This window comes from Lithobates pipiens, unplaced genomic scaffold (genome assembly GCF_037356315.1).
Source record: "Lithobates pipiens isolate NorthernLeopardFrog02 unplaced genomic scaffold, aLitPip1_a1.2 Scaffold_8, whole genome shotgun sequence".
Lineage (NCBI taxonomy): Eukaryota > Metazoa > Chordata > Amphibia > Anura > Ranidae > Lithobates > Lithobates pipiens.
The window spans coordinates 74,915,036-74,942,015 of record NW_027507903.1 but is presented as its reverse complement, the minus strand read 5'-3'; the positions used below and the strand labels follow the sequence as shown (position 1 = coordinate 74,942,015).

General features: G+C 43.7%; 1 protein-coding gene across 6 annotated transcripts in view; it reads left to right on the top strand.

The window, feature by feature from the left end:
• The window catches only part of MYO5A (myosin VA), a 285,827-nt gene that overhangs the window by 119,259 nt on the left and 139,588 nt on the right, over window positions 1–26,980 (top strand). For all 6 annotated transcript variants that reach the window (XM_077474307.1, XM_077474306.1, XM_077474309.1 and 3 more), the window contains exons 5-6: window positions 876–1,032; window positions 24,616–24,759. In XM_077474307.1, the coding sequence (XP_077330433.1) occupies window positions 876–1,032; window positions 24,616–24,759 (301 nt within the window). The remainder of the gene's footprint in view (window positions 1–875; window positions 1,033–24,615; window positions 24,760–26,980) is intronic.

The window sequence follows — 26,980 nt, the reverse complement described above, 5'->3', positions numbered from 1 at the left end:
CCAGCAGTAGCGTGGTCGGCGGCGCAGACCTGTTCCCAGTCTACCTGTCACCTAATCACGGTCGGCAGGTACCCCGCGATGGACTGGTTACCCTGGGATTAGAGGAACTGAATTTATTCTCTCGCTAAAAGGAGATTAAAGGGGAGGGGATATGATCAACATGTATAAATACATAAGTGGTCCATATGGTGAACTCAGTGTAGAGGTATTCACTTTAAGGCCGGCCATAGATGGAGTGATTTTCTTTCCTGACTGTGTTAATAAGGGAATCCCTCCTGTATAGCCATTGTGTTCTCATGGCAGGGAGATGTAAAATCTGTCAGGCTGGTTGTACCCAAGTTGATTGATTTGATCAACTTGGGTACATATAGCTTGCCCATACATGGTTCAAGATTTGATCCATCGATGGCCGGCTTAAGGTCCTCACAGAGGACAAGGGGGCACACTTTACGTCTAGAGGAAAAGGGATTTAACCTCCAAATATAGAAAGGTTTCTTCACAGTAAGAGCTGTAAAAATGTGGAATAGACTCCCTCCAGAGCTGATTCTGGCCAGCTTAGTATTTTAAAAAAATGGATTCTTTCCTAAATGTACAAAATATAACTGGATGCTAACATTTATAGGCAATGTCGATCTAGGGAATATCTGATTTACCTCTGGGGGCTTGGGGGATAAGGAATGATTTTTTTTTTTTTTTTGGAGCAAATTGTGTATATAAAGGTTTTGGAGGAGTGCATGTTTTTTTATTATTTTTTTGTCAAGTGCGTAAAAGCTGTGGTATTATCTGAACACGTTAGTTGGGAAAGTGTCAGTGTGTGTATTGTGTACATTAAAAATATAACATGGAACATTTTTTTCCTTTACAATGTGGTCCAGGGATGAGAGGAACCAGTCCATCATCGTGAGTGGGGAATCCGGCGCAGGGAAGACTGTTTCTGCTAAGTATGCCATGCGATATTTTGCCACAGTCAGCGGCTCTGAGAGCGAGGCAAACATAGAAGAGAAAGTGTTGGCTTCTAATCCAATTATGGAGGTAAGTGTAACCAGTAGCAATGGCAGTACCCATTGCCATTGTATACGCCTAAAGTGTCTTTATCTGTATTTAGCATATAAATTGCAATTGTGATCAATGCGTACAAGTGGTGGTCCACTCTGGTCAAGCAAGAATTATTTTCCTGAGAAACTGTTTGCATTTGCATGATGGCTGATTTAGTAGCTGTGAAATAGTCTGGCCATTTTCTAAATTTTTCACCAATTTCTCTCAATTATTCACTCGTTGGATAGCTGAGAATATTTTGTGTCTGGCCTGTGTGTGAAGGTTAAAATTAAGTATTAATGTTAAATATATTTAACTTTCCAGTGTGCATATGTTCATGCTATTACTCATTAATAAAAGTCTGCCTACTTTGTACAGCAGGATTAGCTTCATGCTGTCTTCATTCGGTACGCTCACCATGAAAATATCACCCAACACCACTGTGAATGTTAATAAGAAACCAGCTTGCTTTCTCTGTGGATTGAGAACTGCATTTTTCACATTAACTGGTTGTGGTTGACTGGATTCCGGTTAATTTAAATACTATTTGGGTAACTGTTGTTATTGAGTTGGCATTTTGTGTCATGCTATTTAGAGGAAAAATATGAGCTTCATTAAGATAGTGTTCCCTTTACAAGAAGGTATTGACTTTAGGCTGAATGCTGGAAGGTTTACTTGACAGATCTACTACTCGTCCTAACCTGAATTTTAACACATAAAGAATACTTAGGTGTGAGATGACACAGATAATGTTGCAGCTCACAGTCTATAAAGACTATGTACAACAAATGCATACCGACTGAAAAAATAACATTTTAGTAGCTTAATACTTCTCATATGAAGAATCAGAAAACCATGTGTGGCTTGGTAGAAGTGGGCATGTCATCAATTTTCATTGAGGCTGTGCTCACATCTCCGACGTATCCGGCTCATAGCAGGGGTCCGGTGCATCCCTGTTCTCTGTTTCAGGGACAAATCGGGGCCAAAATTTGGCCTGAATTCAGCTCTGAAACTGAGCCAAAGATGAAAAGTGTTCCTGTGCAAGCTGCTCCGCAAACTGCGACAAAGATATGTGAACCGACTGCATAGAGAGCCGGTCACAATTTCATGTGTCATGCGAATTGGATGCAGAGATTTTCATAGGTGTGAACCCAGACTAAAGGATTTCTGTATTTTAGCTCTTTTACTTCTGTTTCTTTCAATGTGCTTTGAGTTCTCGTCACAGATAGCCAGAGTAACCTTTGGCTAGTTCACACTCATGGCGATTTGCCCTGTAACTGCAGACGAGAAGTGAACACAAGTTTGCTGCATGTACCTAATCTTTAGTGCCCAGGACTATAACTGAAGATTACATGCTGCAGTGCACTTATGTAATTCATGGAGAACACAAACTGCTCGAAGAAGGCAAGCTTGATCGAAATTATTGTAAGCTTTGGTCGTCTCCCTGTCCCATATGACTTATGGTAGAGTTATGGAAAGCAGAATGCAACTCTAATGCAATCAGTAGGTGTCCCTAATGTTTTCCTTTCTCTCAGCTGTTTGTCATGTGTTCTCCATGTAGCTAAACTTGTGCAGGGGCTGCTTGCTTCTAGAAGTTTGTGAGCTATAGTGGTTACATGAGTGTAGCACGGCATAGAAATCAGGATTTATTGCTTTTGACACTGTAAACATTGAATCCAAGATATATAAATCAGATGTTTTCCTTACTCTATAGCCCAGTACACACAGGCTGAATGCCGGGCAGCATCGGCCGGTTCAATAGAAACCATCTAATAGTCAGCTCGGGTGTACTGCTGTCAGTCTCCCAGAAGCAGGCCATTCGCCTGTCGAAAGGGCAGGACCAAAAAGGTAGTGTGTACAAGGCTTTAGTCCTTGGTTACAGATGTAAACAAGCTTATAGTAAACAAAGCTGTGTTTACACGATCTAGAGCACACAGACTTTCTCAACCAGAGTTCCATGAAACCCTAATGTTTCATCAGAAGTGGCTAGGGGTTCCTTGAGCTGTAACTGATTGACTACCCATTTCGCAGTACCTGTATAGTTCTGGCGCCAATTCCACCTGAAAAAGCCAGTGGTACAGCACTAATGATATTTTTAGCTGTCTCTAATGGTGGCATTCTGACCACCACTGTAAGGGGGCATTTTTTTCACACTGGTCACCAATGAATTGCTTTTAAGCAGGGTTTCTCCTAGACCAACCTTTCTCAGCCAGGGTTTAATTGAACCCTAGGGTTCCTCCAGGGGTTGCTAGGGGTGCCTTGATGTGTAGCTGATTGACCTCCCATTCCATGGTAACTGCATAGTTCTGGGTTCAGTGCCACTTGACAGAGCCAGCAGCATGACGCTAATGATCTTTTAGCTGTCAAGGTGGCAGTCTGACCACCAGTGTAAAGGCCGTTCTTCCCAATTACCACCAATGTAGGGGTCATTCTTACCACTGACTGCCAATGTAAGGAACATTGTTAATACTGACCCAGATTAATTAATTTTATCTGGGGTTTCCTGAGACCTGAAAAATCTTTTGAGGGTTTCTCCAGGGTCAAAAGGTTGAAAAAGGGTGCCCTAGACTTAAAAAATATTTCAAACATTCCTCTGGGCTACAAATTTTGGGAAAGCCTGGGGTAAATCAGCTGTATTAATAGCAAGTGTAAGGAATAAAATGTAGAGATAAAAGGTTATATCCTAAAAGATGTTGGTATCTCTGGAAATAATAAAACAACGCAAACAGGATTTAAAGTTGAAATCTGGGTGCAATTTTTTTTCACAAATTTTGATGAGTGATTTCTTAACTTTGAGCAGTTTAATTATATATTAGCCTTTATGTTTCATAAGGCTGGTTGCCATTGTTCCTTCTCTTCCCCAAGATACTGGTGTATTAATGCCCCTGTGTAGCTCTTTTAATTATGAATTTGGAGGACTCGGGAGCCTGGTCTCTGTTGTGTAGACCATTCACAAGTGTAGTAAGATGACCCAAGAGACCTTGGTCCTACTTGCCCACTGTGTAGTTCATTCACAATTGTAGTGGGAGTACCTTGGTCCCATTCTGACATATCCACTGTCTATTTTGTTCACAAGTTTGGTAGGAGGACCCAAAAGTTCTGGTCGGACCCGCCCACTGTGTAAACTATTCACAATGTGTAGTTCATTCACTAGTGTAGTGGGAGTACCCGGGTCCGATTTTGAGGCATCCACTATCTAGTTTGTTCACAAGTGCAGTAAGAGGACCCAAGAGTCCTGGTCTGACTTGCCCGCTATATAGTTTATTCAGAAATGTAGTGGAAGGATTTGGGTCACATTCTGACTCGCCCACTGCCTAGCTTATTTACAAGTGTAGTGGAATGACCCAAGAGTCCTGGTCCTACCTGTCCACTGTGTAGTGAAAGGACCCGGGTCCCATTCTGACTCACCCACTGTCTAGTTTATTTACAAGTGTAGTGGGAGGACGCTGATCTAGGTTTGTCCCCCACACTGCAATGCATTATTTGACTGACAAGTTTTCTGAGGTCCTCCAAATGTCCTTCGGATGGGACATTGGTCACCTCACTGATCCCTCCTCCCAGTGGCCAGGTACTGTATAGCTGCAATATGAGAGGCGAATTGATGGCGTCACCGCCTCTTCCAACATTTTTCAAAATAGATGTCAGTTACAGAAATGCATTCTGCTTGTATTTCCTGTCCATAAGACAGGGATGTTTAAGAGAAAGCTTGACAGTATCCTAGAATTTCACCCTAAAACACATTTATAAGGTGGTATAGGGTTTCCACGACCTTACAATGTATTTTTCCACAATTACCTGACACGTGCTGGCGGTGCAGTGGGGATCGTGGCACAATGATACATATTTTCTGGGACTGTTCTGACAAGATGTGGCTAGTACTCTCAAGCTTTTGACTAATTTTGATCTGACGGACGACCCTGCAGCATGTTTGTTGCACCTCTCTCGATGGCCCATTAATAAATACAAGACCTCTCTTAGTATTCAGCTATTACCGGTAAATGTGTTGGAGGTCTGTGAACCTGCCTTTGAGGTCTCTCTGGTTTATAAAAATCAATGAACTCAGGGACATGGAAGACCTTACTGCTACACTTAACAACAGGGAGGAGTCCTTTCGTGACACCTGGTGGCCTTGGAAATACTTTGGCTTTTAGGATGCCCATTTACAGTTAATTGGGACTGGTTAATTTCTCCTGTGTTCTGAGGCCCCGGGTGAGAGAATCTGCTTTGTTTCCTTAATGTCATTGCTTTGGGCCTAGGCCCAGTTCATCTATGCTACTTATGTTCCTTTTCTGCAATTTTTGTATTTTCCCTCTTATTCCCCTCTCGTTCTCTGTTTCTCCCCTTTATCCTATACTCGTTCAGTCAGTCTGGAATCTTATCCATTCCGTTTTTGGCTGCTATTATGTATCTTGTTATGTTGTTACATTTCATGTTTCTACTGGGATATAATTGCCACAGGGGTTTTTTTTTTTACCACCCTGGTATTTTTTCATTGTTTCTTGCATAAGATTCTTTCATCAAGTTGGGGCTATCCTATATATTTTGGGAACCTTGGAGGTGTTTGTTTTTTTATTTTTTTTATTTTGCTGCATTTTCTCTGATATATTCCCATCCTACCAATTTAGACCTCATTCTTGTATATGCTCCCTTTTGTCAAACTACTGGTGTAGCTCTGATGCTGTGTATGCTACCAGCATGACTATAATGTAACTGTATTTTTTGCAATACTCTTGGTATGGTATGTATAATGCAACTTTTGGTTCAGTAAAGGAATTGCAAAAAACGCATTTATCCTTTATCTTAGGCTATTACAGAACAGTACAGAGCGAGGAGATCAAGACAAGGTTAACAGGCTTAAGCTGGATTCACACTATACAACTTTTGTTGTTTCGATTTCCTTTAGATTTACCTTTTTTTTTTTTTTTTTAAAGTTATCTTTATTGACATTTCAAGATGTGAACAAAACACTACAGAGCCTATTGGGCATACCCTGGCTCGATCACTACAACTTACCAACTAAGAGAGAACAAAAACAAAAACAAAAAAACAAAACCAAACAAAAGGGTGAGGCATTACAGAAAAATATGCATACCTACCCAAACCACTGTACGCTCAACCACCTGTGTAGAATATTCATATCAACCTGCCGATGCTACATATCCCCTACAAGGCTTACTCGAAATACTTAGGAGATAAAGTGTACATTATAATTACATCGTTGCATGCACGCTCCCCCCTTCCCCCCTAACTATTGGTTGAGCAACCCAGAGGGTTTATGAGGCCATAGATGCCACTTGGACAATTGGGGTACTTAGTGGAACGATACTAATCATCCATCGAGTCAGCATTAGTGGACAGTGAGTCCGTCCAGATATCCCATACTTTGTAGAATTTTTTGGCACAACCGCGGGACAGGTAGGTAGCCTTGTATAGTGGTAGAGCCGCATTCACTAACCTCTTCCAAAAATTTAAGGAGGGCGCAGATGATGCCTTCCACCTGAGTACTATCGACTTGCGGGCATAGTAAAGTAATAATCCTAGCAGGGTTCTGACTGCCCGGCCTGGGGCCAAGGGTTCCACAAGTCCCAGCAGGCATACCTCTACAGACAGTGGTACTGGTACCGTGGTGATGGTCGTAATAGAGTTGGTCACCGCAGACCAAAAAATTGCGATCTGAGGACAGCTCCAAAATATGTGAATAAAATCTGCTGGGGACGAGTTGCATCTCCAGCAGGAGGCGGGAATAGATGGATAAATTTTGTGCAGACGCGCGGGCGTGTAATAAACCCTATGTACTATTTTAAATTGCACTAATTTATCTCTAGCTGATACTAGCTGTGAAAAAGGACACTCCCAGATTTCCTCCCAATCCTCAGCGTCCAGTGAGGGGAAGTCGACCACCCACTTTGCCTGGAGGTTTTCTAGTCCCGTGTGTATGTTAGGAAGTATCGCTTTATATATGGTGGATAAGGGCTTTGGTAGAGCTTCGTCCCTGAGTAGAGTCTCCAGGGTTGATGTATAAAAAGCAACCTGAGCATTATCAAACTGGGTGTTAAATGCGTGCCTAAGCTGCAGGAATCTAAAGAAGTGTGAGTTGGGTAAATCATATTGTTGTTTCAACCGGTCAAATGACAGCAGTCGGCCTTCCAAACAGAGTTGATTTATATATTTAATGCCCTTGCATGCCCAAACACTAGGGTCAGGAATGGACCCAAATTCCGGCAATTGTGGGTTAAACCAGAGAGGGCTGTGTGGCGATATATGTCCAGCGGGCATGGGTCGCATTGATTTTGCCACCAACCACGCCCGTATGACCGCTCTCATTGACGTTGTAAGAGGGAAAGGAGCCCTGGCACCCCGGTAAAGTAGATTCCTCAGCGCCTCATAAGATCCCAGCTGTGCCGCTTCCAGAGCCACCGCTGCATTGGACTCATCAGAGACCAACCAGTTGTGGGCGTGGGATAACAGAGCCGCCAAAAAATAGGAGTGGAGATCGGGACAAGCCAGGCCCCCCTCCCCCCAAGGTCTCTGCAGCACCGTCAGTCTGAACCTCGGCTGACCAGTTCCCCAGAGGAAAGATGATAAAATAGAGTTAATCAGGCAAAATACTTTTTTGGGGATCCAGACAGGGGCATGTCTGAGGACATAAAGAAAGGTAGGTAGGAGCTTCATCTTAAATAAATTTATCCTGCCGATTAGAGAGAGGGGCAAATTCGCCCACGCCTTTAATCTACTCCTCATCAACTGTATCAATGGCTCCATGTTAAGGGTATAATAGTCAGAGGTAGATGTGGAGATGTGAATGCCTAGATATTTAATTTTGTCTGCCCATATTAAGGGGAGGTTGGGGTCTGCTACGTCCTTTGCAGCCTTATCAATAGGTAAAATTTGGGATTTATCCCAGTTTACCTTGAGACCCGAGCATCCACGGAAGTTTGAAAGAATGGTCAGCGTCTCTCGAAGCGACTGGGCAGGGTCATTCAAGAAAAGGATGAGATCATCTGCATATAAAGCTACTTTTTCATGTATGGCTCCCACCCGTATGCCCCTAACCCCATCAGCCTGCCTAAGGGCTGAGGCAAGGGGTTCCATCACCAGGCAAAACAGAGCCGGCGATAGTGGACAACCCTGCCGCGTCCCTCTTTTAACCAAAAAAGGTGCGGACAAAGCACCATTGAGTTTTACTTGCGCTGTCGGGTCCTTATACAAAAGATCAATCCACCTACGGAATTCTGCACCAAAACCCATAACCTCTAGAACAGAAGACATAAAAGGCCATGCTACCGAATCAAATGCCTTTTCAATGTCCAGTGAAACCATCACCCTCGTGGAGGACTCACTGGAAGGCAGCTGAAGATGTGTGAATACTCTACGTAAATTTATATCTGTTGACTTCCCCGGCATGAATCCTGTCTGGTCTATATTGATCAGGGATGGAAGAATCGCCCTCAACCTGGTCGCTAATATTTTTGTCAAGATTTTGAGATCATAGTTTAGCAGGGAGATCGGCCTATATGAAGAACAGAGGGATTTGTCTTTGCCAGGCTTAGGAATGAGGACTATGTGTGCCTGGTACATAGAAGGGGGCAAGAACATCTGTTTTTTACTTTCAGAGAAGACCTTCAGCAGTTTCGGTGCAATTAATGAGGCATACATCCTGTACCACTCACCAGGAAGTCCATCCGGACCTGGTGTTTTGCCACTGGGAAACGAGCAAATTGCCGCCTCTATCTCCTCGGTGGTAAAATCTCTATCCAAGAATTCGAGATCCTCCTGCGAAAGAGTGGGCAGGCGCAGAGAGTGTAAAAACTCCCTACGCCGGTCCTCAGGCCAGCCAGGGGCTGCTTCATATAGTTTTTCATAGAAGGATCTAAATTCACCCAAAATCAGCTCAGGAGAAGAGAGCGTCTGACCATCAGACCCACAGATCTCCGACACCACAGTCTGTGATCTAGAGTCCGCAACTAAATTTGCTAGGAGTTTGCCGTTTTTATCCCCGGATTCAAAGATCCTCCCGGCCAGAGAGTTCAAATCCAGATGTGTGTCCGCGGCAAGATGCAGAGACAAAGCTCTCCTCGCCTCAGCTAGCTGACTGAAGTGATCTGGAGTCGGCAAGCCAGAAAAGGCCTCGGCCGCTCTAGCCTCCCCCTCCTCAAGTGCCTGAACCTGACAAGACATCTCAGAACGAACCGCTTTGATCGCAGAGATGTATTCTCCCCTGGTGGTAGCCTTAAATGCGTCCCAGACTACCTGAGCTGATGTTGAGTCCTCATTAATCTCCCAGTATTGTTGTAGTTTAGGAGAAACTTCCTCCCCCACCCTCGAGTCCTGCAACCATTTAGGTGCCAAACGCCAGCAGTCTCTACTCCCGGCATCAGACAACCCCAAGGTGACCTCCAGAGGGGCATGGTCAGAGAGGCCCGCGGGTAAGTACGAGACCCCCCTCACCGCCGCCAGGGCACATGTGTTACCGAAGATCAGGTCAATCCTGGAGCCCGACCTATGGGTGGCAGAGTGAAAGGAGTACGCCCTAGTGGTTTGGTGCTTCCATCGCCAGATCTCAGTGTAATTAAATGTTTGTGCCCATTGAAGTAAGTCTGGTGAAAACACCCTATTTGGATTGGATGTGTCCAGGGATGGATCCAGAATGGAATTAAAGTCTCCAGCTATATATAGTCTGGAGAATTGTAGTGCAGCTAAACGCTCAAACAACTTATAGAGGACTTGTGGATTGAAGGGGGGAGGAACATATACATTTACTAAAGCATAGACCACCGCTCTAATCTCCAGCAAGAGGATTATGAATCTACCCTCCTGATCAGTTTGAAGATGTAGGACCTTATAGGGAAGGGATTTGCTCAACAGGATGGCCACTCCCCTGGCATAACTGGAGTATGTCGCATGAAATGATTGCCGTACCCAGGGTCTACGTAGTGCCAGAATCTTATTCCCCAGGAGATGGGTCTCCTGTAGAAACAAGATATGAGGTCTGTGACTGTTCAAGTATTTAAACATTAACGCCCTCTTTACCTTGTCGTTAAGACCCCGTACATTCCATGTTAGTAATTTTAACTCCATAAAGGCAATAACAATTTATGAGACAGGATAATGATACCTGCTTGGGAGAGATCCACCCTTGTGGGGCCGGGGGAGAATACAAGGAGGAGAACACCTTTTACACCGGGCCTTGTAAGCACGGACAACACACATGACACATAAATAGCAGACAGTGGATATAGAGCGTACAAAAAAGAAAAAGAAAAAACCAACCAGCAAACTATAAACTCCCTACTGACCATGAAATACCCCTAACAGAGAGAAAAAAAACAAAAAACAAAAACAGAACTATGGTCAGTTTGATACCCAAAACCTAAACTCAAAAAAAAAATCTTAGAACTTCAGACTTCTGTGAAAAAGTTCCAAAGTGCGGCAATGCAGTGCCGCGAGTGCCTCTCCACTTGGCGTGAAGAGAAACTGCGAAGGGGTTAGAACTGTAGTGAGTTGTGTCCAACGAGATAGCTCCAGGGGTAGAAGGATGTAGAGGAAATATGCATCTAGTCCCGAACTAGGATCCCCAGTGAGCAGCGACTCTAGCCAGAGAAAAACTGCAATCTGAGGTATAGTAAACAAACCCTGTGAATTTAACAAACAGATAACTGAACAATGACCCCTCCGAACCCAGATCCAAAAGAGAGACAGAATCATCTCAGACTGTCCAGCCAATCACTTGCATCCGCCGGAGAATCAAAGAACCTGACCGAGCCGTTATGGGGGACCCTGAGGCGGCTGGGGTACAGCATGCTGTACTTAATGTCCTTTTCGCGGAGGCGCTTACGGACATCATTGAAAGACTTCCTCTTGCGCTGCAGGTCGGCGGAGAAGTCCGGAAACAATAGGATCGATGAGTTGCCGTATGGTAGCGAGGGATGTTTCCGAGCTGCGGAAAGGATCCTGTCACGGTCCCTAAAGTTGAGGAAGCGAACCAAAAAAGGTCGGGGATTCGCACCAGAGAGAACGCGTCCCGTGGGGACACGGTGGGCACGCTCAACAACATAGGTCGGAGAGATATCCGCAAGGCCCAGCAGGTTTTTGAAGAATTCCTCTGCAAACTCCGCCGGTCGGTCACCCTCCTCCCCCTCCGGAAGACCCAGGACACGAACATTGTTGCGTCTTGCCCGGTTTTCCGCGTCGTCTGCTTTAACAACAAGTGACTGTGCGTTGCAAGTCCGCTATAGTGTTGGAGTGGGTAGCTGTGAGATCCTCAGTGGCAGAAATTCTGGATTCTGATTCAGTCAGCCTACCTCTGATCTTGTCCAGGTCATTTCTAATGAGGTTACATTCTTCGGCCAGGCGGTCTATTCTCACCAGCATGGAGGTCTTGCTTTGTTCAATGGCAGCCAGGATCACTGCAGTGCTGTCCTGAGATGGCGGGGCAGAAGGGGCCGCACTTGGAGAGGCCTCAGACTCCATGGCCAAGTCAGTCAGCAGGACTTGCAGCCTCCCTATGAGAGACGGGTCAGATTGTGTAGAATGTGTAGAAAGTGCAGCCGGCGCAGGGGCCGGACGGCCTGGCGTTGATGTGCTTTTGGGACGGTGCTTAGGGCCCATGAATGTGGGGGGTCAGTGGTTGGCAGTGCAGAGCAGAGGAATAGTCAGCCACAGGATATTGGGCCCCCCACAACCACACAGACAGTTAGGCAATAGAAATATGTGTGCCACAGGAGCACGCACCAGGACACTGATGCAGCACTGGCCCCAGGGCTCCAGTTTAGACAGAGGGCAGCTTTCAGGCCCAGAGCAGTGGCCAGGAGAATACCTGAGGCAAGGCACACTTATCCAGTCCCGGAAGTGCACAGCCCAGCAGTGGGAGAATATAGATCCAGCTGTCCCTGGTGAATGTATAGATGATGGCCACTAGAAGTGTCAGCCGAGGGGACCACGCAGGAGAAGGCCAGGAAGCCAGAGTAAAGGCAGGGCAGGGGGGTGATTGAGATGCTGAGCACCAGGCCTTCCCTGCACCCGCAGTCTCCACAGGCAGCTCAAGCCCTTCTTTTCTTTTTTTTTTCCCAGGATGGTGGAGGTAGGATGGGGGTGTGCAAGCCCAGCGGTGTCCCCACACCCGGTGACGAATCAGGCCGGCCGCGGCGCTCCCCCGCCGGCCGGCGATTTAGGAAAGTCCGGTGGTCTGGAGGCTTCACCAGGCCGCACTAGGCCGGACTAGGCCGCGGCCGCTGCGGACGAAATAAAAACGGCCCCGTGGATCAGCAGGCTCCGCTAAACACACCGCTGGGTAGACCGATCGGTGATGGGACCCCCTACCTCTCTTCCAGGCCAGTAACAGCTCCCGCGCCGGCTGCAGCGAAGAAAGATGGCGACGGCCGCCCTCGCAGAGGATCCGCGGTTCCCCAGGCCCGATCCCAGCAATATATGCACGGGGGAGCAGCAGATGATGCAGCTACACACTGTAGGTAGGTGTTTGGGCAGTTTGTAGGTGTTTTTGGCACAGATGGCAAAGGATTGCAAAGGATTTCACATAAGGATGCCCGGAGCTCCTCTCCTACACGTCCACCACCACTCACATCCGGACACGCCCCCTTTTAGATTTACCTTTAACTATGTCGTGAAAGGGCCTGCCCTGATTGCATACAAATTGAAAATGATTAGTTTTGACCTCCTATTATATGGTTTTGGTAAATCTAAAGGAAAAAATCTAAAGATAATTGTATAGTGTGTATCTAGCTTTACTCCGGAAAAAGGCCACTAACCTATAACAGCCTGTCTCAAATCAATAACCGCAGAAGCCACAGTCACTCTGTAGAAGATTCATTCTTATTTGGTGCTACACTTTGCACAATACACTTTGCTCCTTGCATTGATTAAGTGCATAGGCCTATGTGAGTAGTAAGCTTTGTTATATGTACCAACATCGGTACCCATGACCAGGCTGCCTATCTTGATTAAAGGTTAGGGTCATTTGCCAATTAAAGGCCTTTGTCCGGCCCAGATGTGGAATTATAGAATGTGTTTGGACAGTTGCAGCACACAAGAATTATTTTGGTATGTAAACTTACCACCCTTTTGTCTTTAACTACTATACTTGCCATACTGTCTGAATGAGAGAATTTGTCTCATGGTTTTCTTAACATTAACAGTAGATTTGAAGGAAAATGCTAAATTAGTTTTTCTGTAAAGAACCTTTTTTTTAAGCGTATGGGCATCACAACATGTTAGAAACTGGTCTTATGACAGAGTTCCCAGGGGGTGAAAGTCAGAGCAGATCTGTCAGTCAGAGCTCAAGTTCAATAAATGCATCTTGGGATTTAAATAAAACAAGTCTTCTACTTGTCCTCTAACACAACGAGCCAATTAAGACATTCCTGGCAAAATCGTGACTTACAAATGTCATGAAAAGCTCCAGAGTTGAAAAGGACTCTGACCATTTATAAAGCCTGGTGTAGTCCTGTATTCTTCATCAAAATAGTCACACATTTTCTAGTTTGGATTCAAGTGAATCTTGTGTGAAAACATATATTAATGGACCCCAGAGTGTTAGAGAAAAAAATTAAGGCTCCATTCACGCCTAGGCAATTTGAATCGCGGGCCGATTTCAAAATTGCAACAAAACTCAGGGTGTGTTTACTTCTTAATGGCACCCCAATCGCAGAGCTCTGGCGGTGGACAGTCCCTCATAGTCATCACATTCAATGCATGGCTATGGACCCTACTTTGGTTTTGTTCATGTCAGGGCCCCACACCACTGGAACGTAGGGGAGAAAAAGCTAGGGACCAGTCTATCTGTGGTAAGTTAAATTAATCATCTTTTTTTTGTTCCGCTAGACCAGTGATGGCGAAGCTTGGCACCCCAGATGTTTTGGAACTACATTTCCCATGATGCTCAACTACACTGCAGAGTGCATGAGCATCATGGGAAATGTAGTTCCAAAACATCTGGGGTGCCAAGGTTCGCCATCACTGCCCTAGACAAATCAAGCACTTAACTGTTGCAGTGCAGGCACAAACTCTGCTTCATTACTTGGGTTTCACAGTAACCTGCACCTTGATTTTATTTAAACTGGCGTTTATGTCCTCTTTACTCTTCTGAGTGTCCTAGGGAGAATATTGAAGATGAAGACTGGCGATGGATCTGTGACATGCTGGAGGGACTGATTTTTTTTTTTATAGCACATCTCCACCTTTTTAAAAGCTCTCCACACCTTGCCCCCACTTGTTATATTTACACATGTAGCACCTTCTAGTGTGCAATTTGTGACAGTGCAGGCAAATCTATGTTTTTGGCTTATGCTAAATAAGTCTTTGAATCTGGGTAAAAAGTTTACATCAGTTCAGGGCTGGATGACTCATACAGGCAGGCCTCTGATGCCTCTCCTAGTTCTGGAAAGTTGGAGAACGTTCTGAAAATGGAGAGTGGAGGCCAGTAGGGTTGATCTGCATACATGAGGGGAACTCCTGCCGGGGGAACTTACAAAGGGCAAAACTGTCCTATGTAGCCAGCATTTTTGGAAGACCGCATTGGGCTTATCTCTTTCCTTTACTTTGCCTGGGAAATCTTCATAACCAGCTAGGGGGACTAATGAAGAAGCAGCCACATGGGCTGGTAGTTCCTGCAGTCAGTGAAACTGGGATCAGTATCTACAGTGGAGTTGGAGTCACTCCTATATACAACCTACAACATTGGTGCAACTTTCCAGAAGAAACAGGAAGTTCCTAGTCCTTAAGGGGCTTTGCTTTTCTATTAGAGAGTGTCAGCTGCTGGGAGTGAGATCAATGGGAGTTGTACATAGAGAGGAAATTGTCCCTGATTTAGTGTTGCTATCAAGTTGGGCATCTCATAATTCCTATTACCCATCCAAGTTATAAACCCTAATAAAACATAAAAAACCAAGCTCAAAGACTGTTCCCTTTTTCTGGAGAAAGTGTTAAGAATACTTGTTGCCTGGCTGTGCAGTGTTGGTGCTACCTTCAGGGGTGAGTGATGCACATAAAATCCAGCTTCTTTTGCTAGCTGGTCACCTGATGTCCCAGGATCCTTCCTATTTGGCTCTAGGTTGGTGGTGGATGGTCTTACATACTGTATGGCGCAGTGTTGATTTTCTCCCATACACGTTCTGTACTATATTGTCCTGTGCGCCCAGGCTGACATGGTGAAGTGGTCCCAGGAGGTGTGCCCATCACGGGATACACTGGACCTTCTGTAGGGGCAGCATGGAAGAACAGTTGAGTATGGCAGCTAAAGCTGCATTTTAATTTTTAAAGCTTATTTTTAAACCAATTAAAGTGCAAGTAGATATAAAAGACCACCCTTAATTCAGCTTTATATTTATTGAAAATCATAAGTGTATTTCTTAGATATTATCTTAATCCGTCTTTGTGCTAGCCGTATATAACAATTAGAAATTAGACTGGGAGAGAAGGGTAGCACTGTAAGACAATCAGGCTTTGCACAGTGCTGTGAATATAACAAATGGAGCTTCCTGATTAAAGGAAAAGGCACAGACATTACCTCATCATTGAAAATCTATTTGTTCTTTCTTGTATTATCCAAAGATGACACGAGCTGCATGCAAAGTAATAAGACATTTATGAGCATAACGTAAGACGAGTGAAATAGCCCATGATCGTACATGCAGTACATTTTGTGCAATGCAAATGAGATGTTTAATTTTAGTCATCCTCCTGATGAAAATGTAATGAAACGCTATATGGCTCTTGCAATTGTCAATGATATCCATTATTAAAGGTTAACTGTTCATTTATACAATTACACTTTTAAATGATTACCCCCGCCTCCCTAAAGGTTTTACACTTATCTGTCGAAACTGTGTCCCCCCCCCCCCCCCAGGGAGCCACAGTCCTAAAGTCTTCTAAGAATCCACAGACACAATCCTAGTCCAAAGTTTCAGTCAGATTGTTCTTCAAAGCAAGACGCTGTTCCTCAAAGCAAGAAGCTGTGTCTCTCTGGCTGGTCCATAGTGCTCTAGGAAACCTTTCTCATGTATTGAATATGTATTTGTAAAAAAAAAAAAAGAATAATAAATAAAGCTAAATAAAATACAAAATGTATAGCCTTAAAAGATACAGTAACTATGCTTTTTTATATAATTAATTATTCCCCACAACCCCTAAGGTCTTCTACTCGCCTATCCAGGCTACTGCCAGATTTATACTCCTGCGGCCCATGAAAACCTGCACAGCCATTCTCCTGGTGGGTGCAAATCTTGTCCCCCAATGATAGATGTTCTTTACATAGAAATCAATTAGACTTTTCCATACATGTGCAGAACACTTCAAGATTTTCCAGGAGAGTTTTTAGCAGGCAGCACTTCTTGGTTCTCTCAAGAATTTGGACAGGTGAGTATACAAAGCATTTGCAATCATTCCAGATGACTCTGGGATGATAAGGGGTTGGTAGGTCTTCTTTTCTTGGTTGTTTAGGTTCATAAAGTTTTTTTTTTTTTTTTTTTTATAAATTTTTTTTTTTTTTTCAACATCATTGAAAAAAATAATATAACAAAGGATTTCATCAATACAGAGACACAAAGTAGCTTACATCTGTAGTATATAAGGTTGTTGGAAATACATCCATTTACATCAAGCTGTTATACAAATGACTCATGTACTCTACAAGCTGATCCAAATAAATTAGGCAGTGTAAGTAAATATTTGGTCTTTTACTGAAACACCCAGAAGATGGGTCCCATGGGTGTATTAGGGCATTCTGTCATTGTTCCAACTTCTCAATCTTAAAGAAAATAAAAAAGTGTGTATCTCCAAATGATGGGAGTGTGTATGTAAGGCTCCATCCAATGTGCCCAACACCGGGCTGGGAGAAGGCCATCATTCTAGAAAGTGTTTAAGACATCCCCATTTCTGGAAATATGTTGCAGAGGAAAGATAAAAGGAATAGAGAGGAGGTACGGAGATATAAGTAAATAGAACGCCCCCCCCCGGTTCGGTTAGGCAGAACTCTCGAACATCGGACCCGAACCCCATTGAAGCCTATGGGCCCCGAATTTGAAAAATCAAAAGTCCACATTTTGAAGGCTTATATGCAAGTTATTGGCCATAAAAATGGTATGGGGGCCCGGGTACTGCCCCTGGGGGTACGGATCAATGCACATTTTTATTTCAAAAAGATTGTTTTTACAGGAGCAGTGATTTTAATGATGCTTAAAGTGAAACAATAAAAATTGAAAACATTCTTTAATTATAGTGCCTGGAGGTTTCCCTTTAGTTTGCCTGTAAAGTGGCGCATCTGTACCGTGTACAGAACCTGAGCAAAACTGACATTTATAAAGAGAAAACAAAATGATGTTTAAATTGCCGGCAATACAATACCATTGCTGGCAATGAAAAATGTTTAGAAAAAATGGCATTGGGTTCCCCCCCAAAATCCATACCAGACCCTTATTCAAGCATGCAGCCCGGCAGGTCAAGAAAGCTCTTGAACTATACCAGGCCACTTGCCTCCTCCCCCTAAAGCACCTTGGACCCGTGTTAATGGGACAAAGGCCTCTTCCCGGCAACCCTGGGCTGGGGTTGTGAGGGTCTGCAAGCAGGGGGCTTATCGGAATCTAGAAGCTCCCTTTACCAAGGTGGCCCCCAGATTCCGGCCCCCCTCCCTATGAGAATGAGTATGGGGTACATTGTACCCCTACCCATTCACTAAAAAAAAGTGTCAAATATAAAGACAGGAGGCAGTTTTTGACCATTCCTATTATTTAAAAAAAAACAATGTCCCCTGATGTAGATCCATCCTCCATCACGACGTCCGCTGCACCGTTAAACCCCCCCAAAAAAAAAAAAGTTCCTTCCGTAACGAAGGCTAATCTCTGAATGCCTGCTCCGCCATTTGACAGTTATTAAATAGGTAAGGGGTGGGGCCATGCTGGATCGATGATGTCAAGGGGGCAATGCCACCAGGGGGTGAGGGGGCGCTCGCTCATCCGTCTCCGTCCCCCCCTTTCTTGTCCTGCCAGGCTGCATGCTCAGGTAAGGGTTTGGTATTGATTTTGGGGGGGATCCCACACCGTTTTTTTATTTTTTATTTATTTTGATGGGCGTTTCCTCTTAAAATCCATACCAGACTCTAAAGCCTCGTACACATAAGCCTGCCATCCAACATTTATCCACGGAAAATCCGACAACAATTGTCCTATGAAGCATACAAATGGTTGGATTTTAGGCCAACAGTCTGTCAACACACAATTCTCGGAAAATCTGATTATGTGTACGAGGCTTTAGGGTCTGGTATGCCTCATTCTTTTAATTGGCGGAAATATTTTTTTCATTCAGCTTTCAGCAGGGAAGCTTGTTGACAGCTGATGACTCATCCGTTTTTAAGAATGCAGCAGCCGGTTTTCCGGCCCACTCTTTACCTTCTAGCTATTCACTGTGCCCTGATTGGGCAAAGCTTTGCTCTGCACAGTGCATTGTGGGGCGCTTGGAGGGCAAACATGCTGCTGAACGCCCCACAAATTCAGGTGTTCGCCAATGTTCAGGCTGCACTTATGCTCGACTTTAAGGCCCCTTTCACACTGGGGTAGGAGCGTCATTTTAACGACGGTATTCGGCCGATAGCGGGGGCGGTTTTACCCCCCTGCTAGCAGCCGAGAAAGAGTTAAAACCACCACAAAGCACTGCTGCAGCAGCACTTTGCTGGCGGTATAGCTGCGCTGCCCCATTGATTTCACCGCTCCAAAGATGCTTCTAGCAGGACTTTTTCTTTACCGTCCTGCCAGCGCACTGCTCCAGTGTGAAAACCTTCGAGGCTTTCACACTGGAGACACAACAGCGGCTCTTTCAGGGGGCTTTGCAAGTGCTATTTTCAGTACTGTAGCACCTGCAAAGCGGCTCAGTTTGAAAGGGGTCTGACTGTTCGTCCAACTCTAAGTAAATAGGAATAAAAAAAAGCAGAAAGGAAAAAATATATAGGGGGGTGGTGGGAAGGGTAGGTTGGATAAGGGAGAAAGTGGGAGGGCGGAGATGGATGAGTGACAGGTGCTAGGGTTATACAATTGCGATCAGTGGTCACAAATAGGAGGCAGATCAGTGATGCTGTGTAAGAATATTTTCATTTTTTTATTTCTTTTTGTACAATATAGTAGTGATCATTTAAAAGGACACCTTTAGGAAGGAGTCGATTTTGAAACATTGGAAGTAATTTTATATATATCATGTATACGTGATACTTTTAGCCTGCAATGTTTGTGCACAATCCTGTCACATGACAGACCTCAGGACGCGGGAGAACGCAGCCTACTTTCTTGCAGATGCTGTATAGAGAACAATGTATTTCCATAGCTGATGCAGGCCAGGTATCATGTGGATAGACATGTTCTAGACATAGAAAGTAATTATCCCGTCTCAAGTCTATGAAAAGGAGGACGCTGCCTATTATTATACTACAATTTCCCGAGTAAATAATGCTCTTAGTATTCAGAGTAGCTCTTAATTACATTTTATATTATGTTGGCAGCTGAATCTTTTTTTGCTATTCCGTTATTCAGTGACTATATCCTTTTTTTTTTTTTTTTGATCACTATCAAAGGCAGCTGGTAAACCAATAGTAAGTAAATGTGACTTCTATTTTACATATACCCATTATACACAATCCACAGCTATATTATTACTATGAGATGGCAATTATACATTAGGTGTATTATTATCCTCTAAATATATGTTTAAATGTTTGAGGTGCATTGTGACACTCAAGTGACAATATCCCACAATTAAACTGATAGTTGAAAGGGGAGCTGTACATTCACCTCCAGTGGGCTCCAGGAATTTTAAGGTCATTTCACTGGGAAACAAAGGGGAGGACACAAGTCGGATTAACTAGATCATCCTATAAGCCAATTGGTTAAACTTCAGTGTGTAAGAGGTTAATACATTCTATGTGAATAGTGAGCATGGGAAAAAATAAAAAAATGTATTTACATAGTAAAATAAGTAAATGAGGCACATAAAGGCTTCATGTACACGGGACGTTTTTACAACCTCTCCTGAACAATTTAACTTGACAGATAGTAACCCACGTTTAAAACGTTAGTTTTGCCGTGTTTACATGACGTGTTTGCATTTAAATTTTTTTTACAATCGCCTGTAAAAGAAGCAGGGCTTAATGCGTGTTACTGCATTTAGCTGCGTTTAGAGGAGTTTGGCACTTGAAATGTCTCTAAACTTAGCTTCAGAACCCATTTTTTTTGCGTTCCAAAAAATTCACACTAGTGGCTAGTGTGAATTGCGCCCTTACATTGGTGGTCAGTGTAAACCCCTATTACATTAATGGTCAGTGTAAACCCATATTACATTGATGGTCAGTGTTAAAACGCCTCTTTATATTGGTAGTCAATCCCTAGGAGTTTTCTGTCTATTAATGGGTCCCCTCACCTTCGTAGTCCATGGTGTGCAGGCAGTGAGGAGATGATGTGCAGTAACCTCTAGCAACCAGTGAGCAGTATTGATGTACAGTGATCTCTAGCAACCAATCAACAATCAGAAATTATGTGCTGTAACCGCTAGCAATAATCAGTGAACCATAATGTGTGGTGTAACCTCTAGCAACCAGTCAGTGAGCGATAATGATACACTGTAACCTCTGGCAATCAATCGCAATCGCTGCCTGTTCTCATTCAGTAAATGGATTTTGAGTCTAGCTGCTATTTATCGTATGTCTAAGAGCAGGTGGAGAGCAAAACTGCATGGAGGGGGCCCCAAAAATATTTTTGCCCAGGGTCCTATCAATATTAAAGACGTCCCTGGATAGCGGGTACAATGCACAGGATCTTGCAGGCTCTTTCTTGTTGAGTGCGTAATCGCCACACTTATGTTTCGTTGTGAACTACAGGTCCATCAGCTGCAGTAGTATATGGGACTTGCAGATCATTAATTCACAGATCTCTGCAAATATGGCATAGCTTTGGGGAGAGAGCCCTAGACATGAGTGTAACATGGACCGGGGGGGTTAGCGTTTAGTCTCGGTTCATACTGATGTAGTGCAAATCTGATGCAATTTCACAATGCGATTTCTGTTATGACAGGTGCAATTCTAATGGAAATTAATGCGATTTCTGAGGGGATTTAGCGTACCCGGAGACAAAAAAAAATTTAGAATCTGCACTAAAGTCGCACAGGACCATTTTTTCCCCCTGGATCAGAATCGCACCACGTAGATGTGAACGGCTTTCATAGCAAACAATGTTTTTTCAGATGACATGCAAATCTTTGTCTTTTGGTTTGGATCAAATGATTTTTCATTCATTTTAAATATAAAAGAAAAAAAAATGTTAATCTCTCAGTTATCTGATTTAGCCCCCGTTCACATCGGCCGATTTGACATATTAAATTGCATGCCAAATCGGAAATTATTGCCGGTGTTCTGTCTATATGTGCCTGCCGACGAAAAGTGCCTGTGCATGCGCAGAACGGAAGGGCACTCCAGCTGAGTTGCTGATCAGCTGGAGTAATGTCCCATAGCGCATGCACAGATCATAGGAGCCTTTTTTCGACGGGAGATGCCATTTTTCTGACACAATTTAATGCTATGCAAACAGCGGAGGGACACCGTATTTGTCATATTGTGCCTCGCTGTTGCACCACAGGTTTACAGCGAGGCACAATATGAAATCTATGGTGTCTCTCCACTCTTTGCATAGCTTTCAATTGTTCCTGTGTATCTCCCATTGAAAAAACCCTCCTACAGTGTGCCCATGCGCTATGGTGCCGATCAGCAATGGAGGGCACAAATCGAAAGAACACCAGCAATGGCACCATCTGAATCGGTTTGGTGCCTGCACTACTTTTGGTGACTTCAGGGGGACTTTCAATGGACATATGTGCAGGAACCCGCACAGATGTCTTTCAAATCCCCGAACTCGCACTAAAATATGGGTTTGGAATCGTGTGAGTTCAGCTGAACTCGCATGATTTCAAACCCATCCTTGGTGAGAACGAGGGCTAAATGTTGTTGCCAGTCTTTTAATTTGCAGCACAGAGGATTATACACATTTGTCTTCTAAGCATTTAAAAAAAAAAAACCTTCTCTGTATTTAATGCCTGGTGATTTTATTCTAAATCCAATGAAAGAAATAAATAATTTGCCGAAAACCAAAAATTAATTGTATTCTATTCGACTTGCTGGGAAAACCTCATTTGTTTTCCTGTAATTCCAATACATTATGCTTGGAAGTATTCATAGACAGCCTAGGCACAGAATAGAAAGCCTGAATTCTGCCCTCTAGTATTAATGTTTGGCTGAAATGAGCAAAGAAGGAAGCTCATGTTGTTACAATAGTTCCTGATATGATCCAGCATCCTTAGAATTATGATTTCTGCCTCTAATATAGCCCATATGGTCCTAGTTCATTTTGTATATATATGGTTATAAACAGTATGTACAAGGCTCATTTGTATGCCTGTTCTCGGAATTACTGCTTGTTGTGAAACAGTGATGGTAAAAGAAACCAAAAATACATGACTATAGGCTTTCCTGTATTGTAGATTTTGTCTGCTCCATTATTGGATACGGCAATGTGATTAGTCTTATGCCGCGTACACACGGTCGGAGAATACGTCGGAATGCGTCTTATCGGACCGTGTCGTCATATAATCCGACTGTGTGTGGTATGCATCGGACTGATTCCGTCCGAATCTCCGTCGGATCCAATTTTCCAACATGTTGGAAATATTTCTCGACCAACTGGGCCGGTCGGACGTAATCCGATCATGTGTAGAGAATTTTGATCGGACCAAGTGCCACGCATGCTCAGATCAAATTCCTACATCAAAGCTATTGGCTACTAGCCTGAATCTAGTCCCATCGTAACGAAATTACGTCATCACGTTCTGAAAGATTGGATTTTTCGACAACTTAGTCGGACCGTGTGTATGCAACTGTTTCAGACAAGATCCAACGGAGAAAATCTGACGGATTTGGTTGTCGAAATCTCCGTCCGTGTGTACAGGGGCTTAGTCTTATATTTGAGCAAATCTCAGTGTTATGTCTGGGCAAAGTAAAAAACAAAACAAAAATCTGTACAGCTGCATTACATGCATGTTTTTCCAATTTAACCTAAGGGAAGGTGCGGTGTTTTGTTCTGTAGTCCAGTACAGTAGTCGCCAACCAGTGATCGATGAGAAAATGTTGGTGGCCCACCGGGGGGTCTTCCACAAATCAACATAGTGGTGGATGTACACTGCCCAGTGTTGTTTTCGGTGTTATTCATAATATGTGCATTGATACTCCTCTGTAGTCCCAGCTGCTGTGAGCTCAGAGGGAGGCACTGGTAGTAGTGCAGAGACCCAAAGGTGAAGGAGGGGACTTCCAATGACAGTGTTGATCACAGACTGTGGGATAAGCATGGAGCATAACCTCAGGAGCCAGGGCATTGTGTCTATAATGCAGCAGTGTGATCCAGGGGAAGGGGGGCTGAGAGCCAGAGCATTGTGTTTATAAGGCAGCAGTGTGATCCAGTGGAAATTGTGTGTATAACGCAGCAGTGTCATTTAGGGGGAGGGGACACAGAGCTGAAGCATTGTATGTATAAGGCATGTAAAACTTATGTTAGTGATCCGCCAAATTCAAAATTGTGAATTTAGTGGTCCGTGAGGTCCAAAGCGTTGGCGATCACTGGTCCAGTAGGACTGACAGCACTGCTTGGGGTCTCAGCACAGCAAGGGCACAGTGTTGTTGGTTTACTAAAAGAAGTTAGAAGCATTGGTGTGCAGTCATGTTGAAACAAGAAGAGGCCATTCCCAAACTGTTCTAACAAAGCTGGGAGCATGAAATTGTCAAAAATGTCTTGGTATGCTGATGCCTTAAGAGTTCCCTTCACTGGAACTAAGGGGCTAAGCCCAACCCCTGAAAAGCAACCCAAATGATTTGGACCATTTCACAAAGCAATGTCCATAAAGACATGGATGAGCGAACTTGGGGTGGCAGAACTTGACTGGCCTGCACAGGGCCCTGACCTCAACCTTATAAACCCCCTTTGGGATGAATTAGAACAGAGACTACGAGCCAAGACTTCTTGTCCACGTCAGTGCCTGACTTTACAGATGTGCTTCTGGAAGAATGGTCAAACATTCCCATAGACACACTCCTAAACATTGTGGGCAGCCTTCCCAGAAGAGTTGAAGCTGTTATAGCTGCAAAGGGTGGGCCAACTCAATATTGAACCTTACAGCCTAAGACTAGACTAGGATGCCATTACTGTTCATGTGCGTGTAAAGGCAAGCATACCAATACTTTTGGTAATAATGGATAATGGAATAGGTAAACCAAAGTAAGTTGTACAAGGTGTTTTCATTTATTTGATGGATGTTCCCTGAGGAGACTAGTCTGCCCTGTGTCTCTGCTAATGATCAAGGGCTGAAAATTGTCAACCAGTTTAGCCAAAGTCATCTACATCAGGGAACAGTCATGTGTTTTTGGCCATTTTAGAATGGCATGTAACCATGGTAGGTGAATAGTATTGATAATAATAATATTAATAATAACATTATCAGTTGTTCTTTATTCAACATATTTTACTGACTTTATTTATCTTCTCTCTTCTCTAGGCCATAGGGAATGCAAAGACTACTAGAAATGATAACAGCAGTCGTTTTGGAAAGTACATAGAGATTGGATTTGATAAGAGGTATCGGATTGTTGGTGCTCACATGAGGACATATTTATTAGAGAAATCTCGTGTGGTTTTTCAGGTAAGCACACCTCTGAGCCATGAAAGTACGTGACCTTATAGTAGCTTAGATTTTTTTTTCTTTACAGTGCAATGCAAAGAACGACTCGGGAGAACAGTTTTAATGCTGTTTTGGCCTACAGTTTAAAGTCAATAGAAACATGTTTCTTGTTTAGTAAATTCAATTTACTCTTGAGTATCTGTAGAACTTTAAGTCCAGCCATAGACTGTTTGAATCTCAGCTGGTTCAGCTTTAATCGGCCAAGAGTCAAACCATGTATGGGCAGGCTGAATGTACCCAAGTGGATTGATCGATCAACTTGGGTACAACCAACTTGCTGGATTTTATATGCCATTATCGCTAGAGGCTGATATAACCGCTAGCAATAATCACTGTGCTGTCCCGGTGGGTGACAGCTTTCATTAGTGACTGTTTATTGCTCACTAATTTGCTGGTCTAAAGATCTCAGTACCTATCTCCATAAATGTTTAATACACAAAGGAAAAGGTAGTGGCCTATCAGGGACCTGGAATAATTCTAAATACCTACTGTTAGAGTTGCCAAGCCTAGAAGACATAATGAGCAGTAATGTAAAGTAAAGCTGGCTGTTTAAGATTTATTTTTACATAGTTGACTCGATGAGTTGTTAATCCGTGTTTATCTAAAAAGGGCAAAATATATGCCTTGGACCACTGGGGAAGCTGGAAATCACTGTAGTATTGGATGCTACAACCATCATTCATACAACACCTTGTATATTTTTTTTCATTGAATACAAGGTGTTGTCTGATTACATGAGGTAGAGAGGAGGCGCAGTGATGTCACCATCTCCACCTTATCCAATCAGAGAATGCCTTGTGTCCATTGAAAAAATACAAAGCTTTCTATGATTGGTGGCATTGCTGAACCCTGTGGTATGTGTATAGAGGGGAAGCTGATCACCCAAAACCAATGCAGGAGCCATAAGGCCCGTTTCACACTGGGGCGGTGCGGGTGTCGGGCGGTAAAGCGTTGCTATTTTTAGCAGCGCTTTACCATTGTTTTAGTGGCGTTCTGCGGCCGCTAGCGGGGTGGTTTTAACCACCCGCAAAGCGCCACTGCAGCAGTGCTTTGCCGGCGGTATAGCCGCGCTGTCCCATTGATTTCAATGAGTAGGAGGGTTGAATACATTGCTCCTTTCACTGCTCCAAAGATGTGGCTAGCAGGACTTTTTTTTTACCGTCCTGCTAGCTCGTCGCTCCAGTGTGAAAGCCCTCGGGCTTTCACACCAGAGTGAAAGGGGCCGGTCTTTTCAGGCGCTACACAGACGCTATTTTTAGTGCTGTAGCGCCTGAAAACCACCCCAGTGTGAAAGGGGCCTTAGATTGTGGCTATCATAGTAGTTGCGCTAACTACTACAGTCATTTTCAGCTTCCCCAGTGGCCTAACAGATATGCATACTTAACATTGTGCCAAGCTGGACCAATGTAAGTATGCAATACAAATAATTCCTGGCATTCTTTCTTGATATGTCTGTGGCCTAGCGGCCATCTAACAAAAGAAAGCAAATACTTTTATACATTTTTATATGGCTGATCTAATGTGTAGGGGCTCAGAGCTTATCTGACATAAACAATACAGATATCCTTAAAGCAAAGAGCATGTCTCTAAAACCTGGTTGTGGTATATAAGACTTTCAAGAACTTAATGTAAGCTTGGTAACTTTGCAAAGAGCCCTCTGGGTTCTAAAGCTCTTTTGGCTCTGTACCTGAGAAGTGGCAGTGAAGGGCCTTCTTAATATTACATCCTATCTCACACTAATAGGCATGGACATTCTCAAAGTAGGGTGTAGTTAGAAACTCTAAAAGAAGGAAATACAGGTAATTTATACTATATTTTATCCCCTCTATGTCTGTTGAAGCTTCTGTAGAGAATGCTTCTTTTTCAGTGAAGCTCTAGCCATTGTCTGTCCAAGAAGATATAAATATGATCTTGAGTAGGAAGGAAGAATCTTCAACAGCACATGTCAGAAGATCCATTTCTCAAGGTAGAAATGTGTTCTGCAAGGTGCTGTAATGTCAGCTTGTGATGGCTGTTGCGTTATCTGAATTAAAGACAAGACTATCGCGGGGAAGGTTCAATGGTGAAGACTTATTTCGTCTTGTTTGTATGTTAGCAACATCCACCAATTCACTGCGCACCCTGCATGAAATGTAATGCCGCGTACACACGGCGGAATTGGTCCGGCAAACAATCCGGCAGA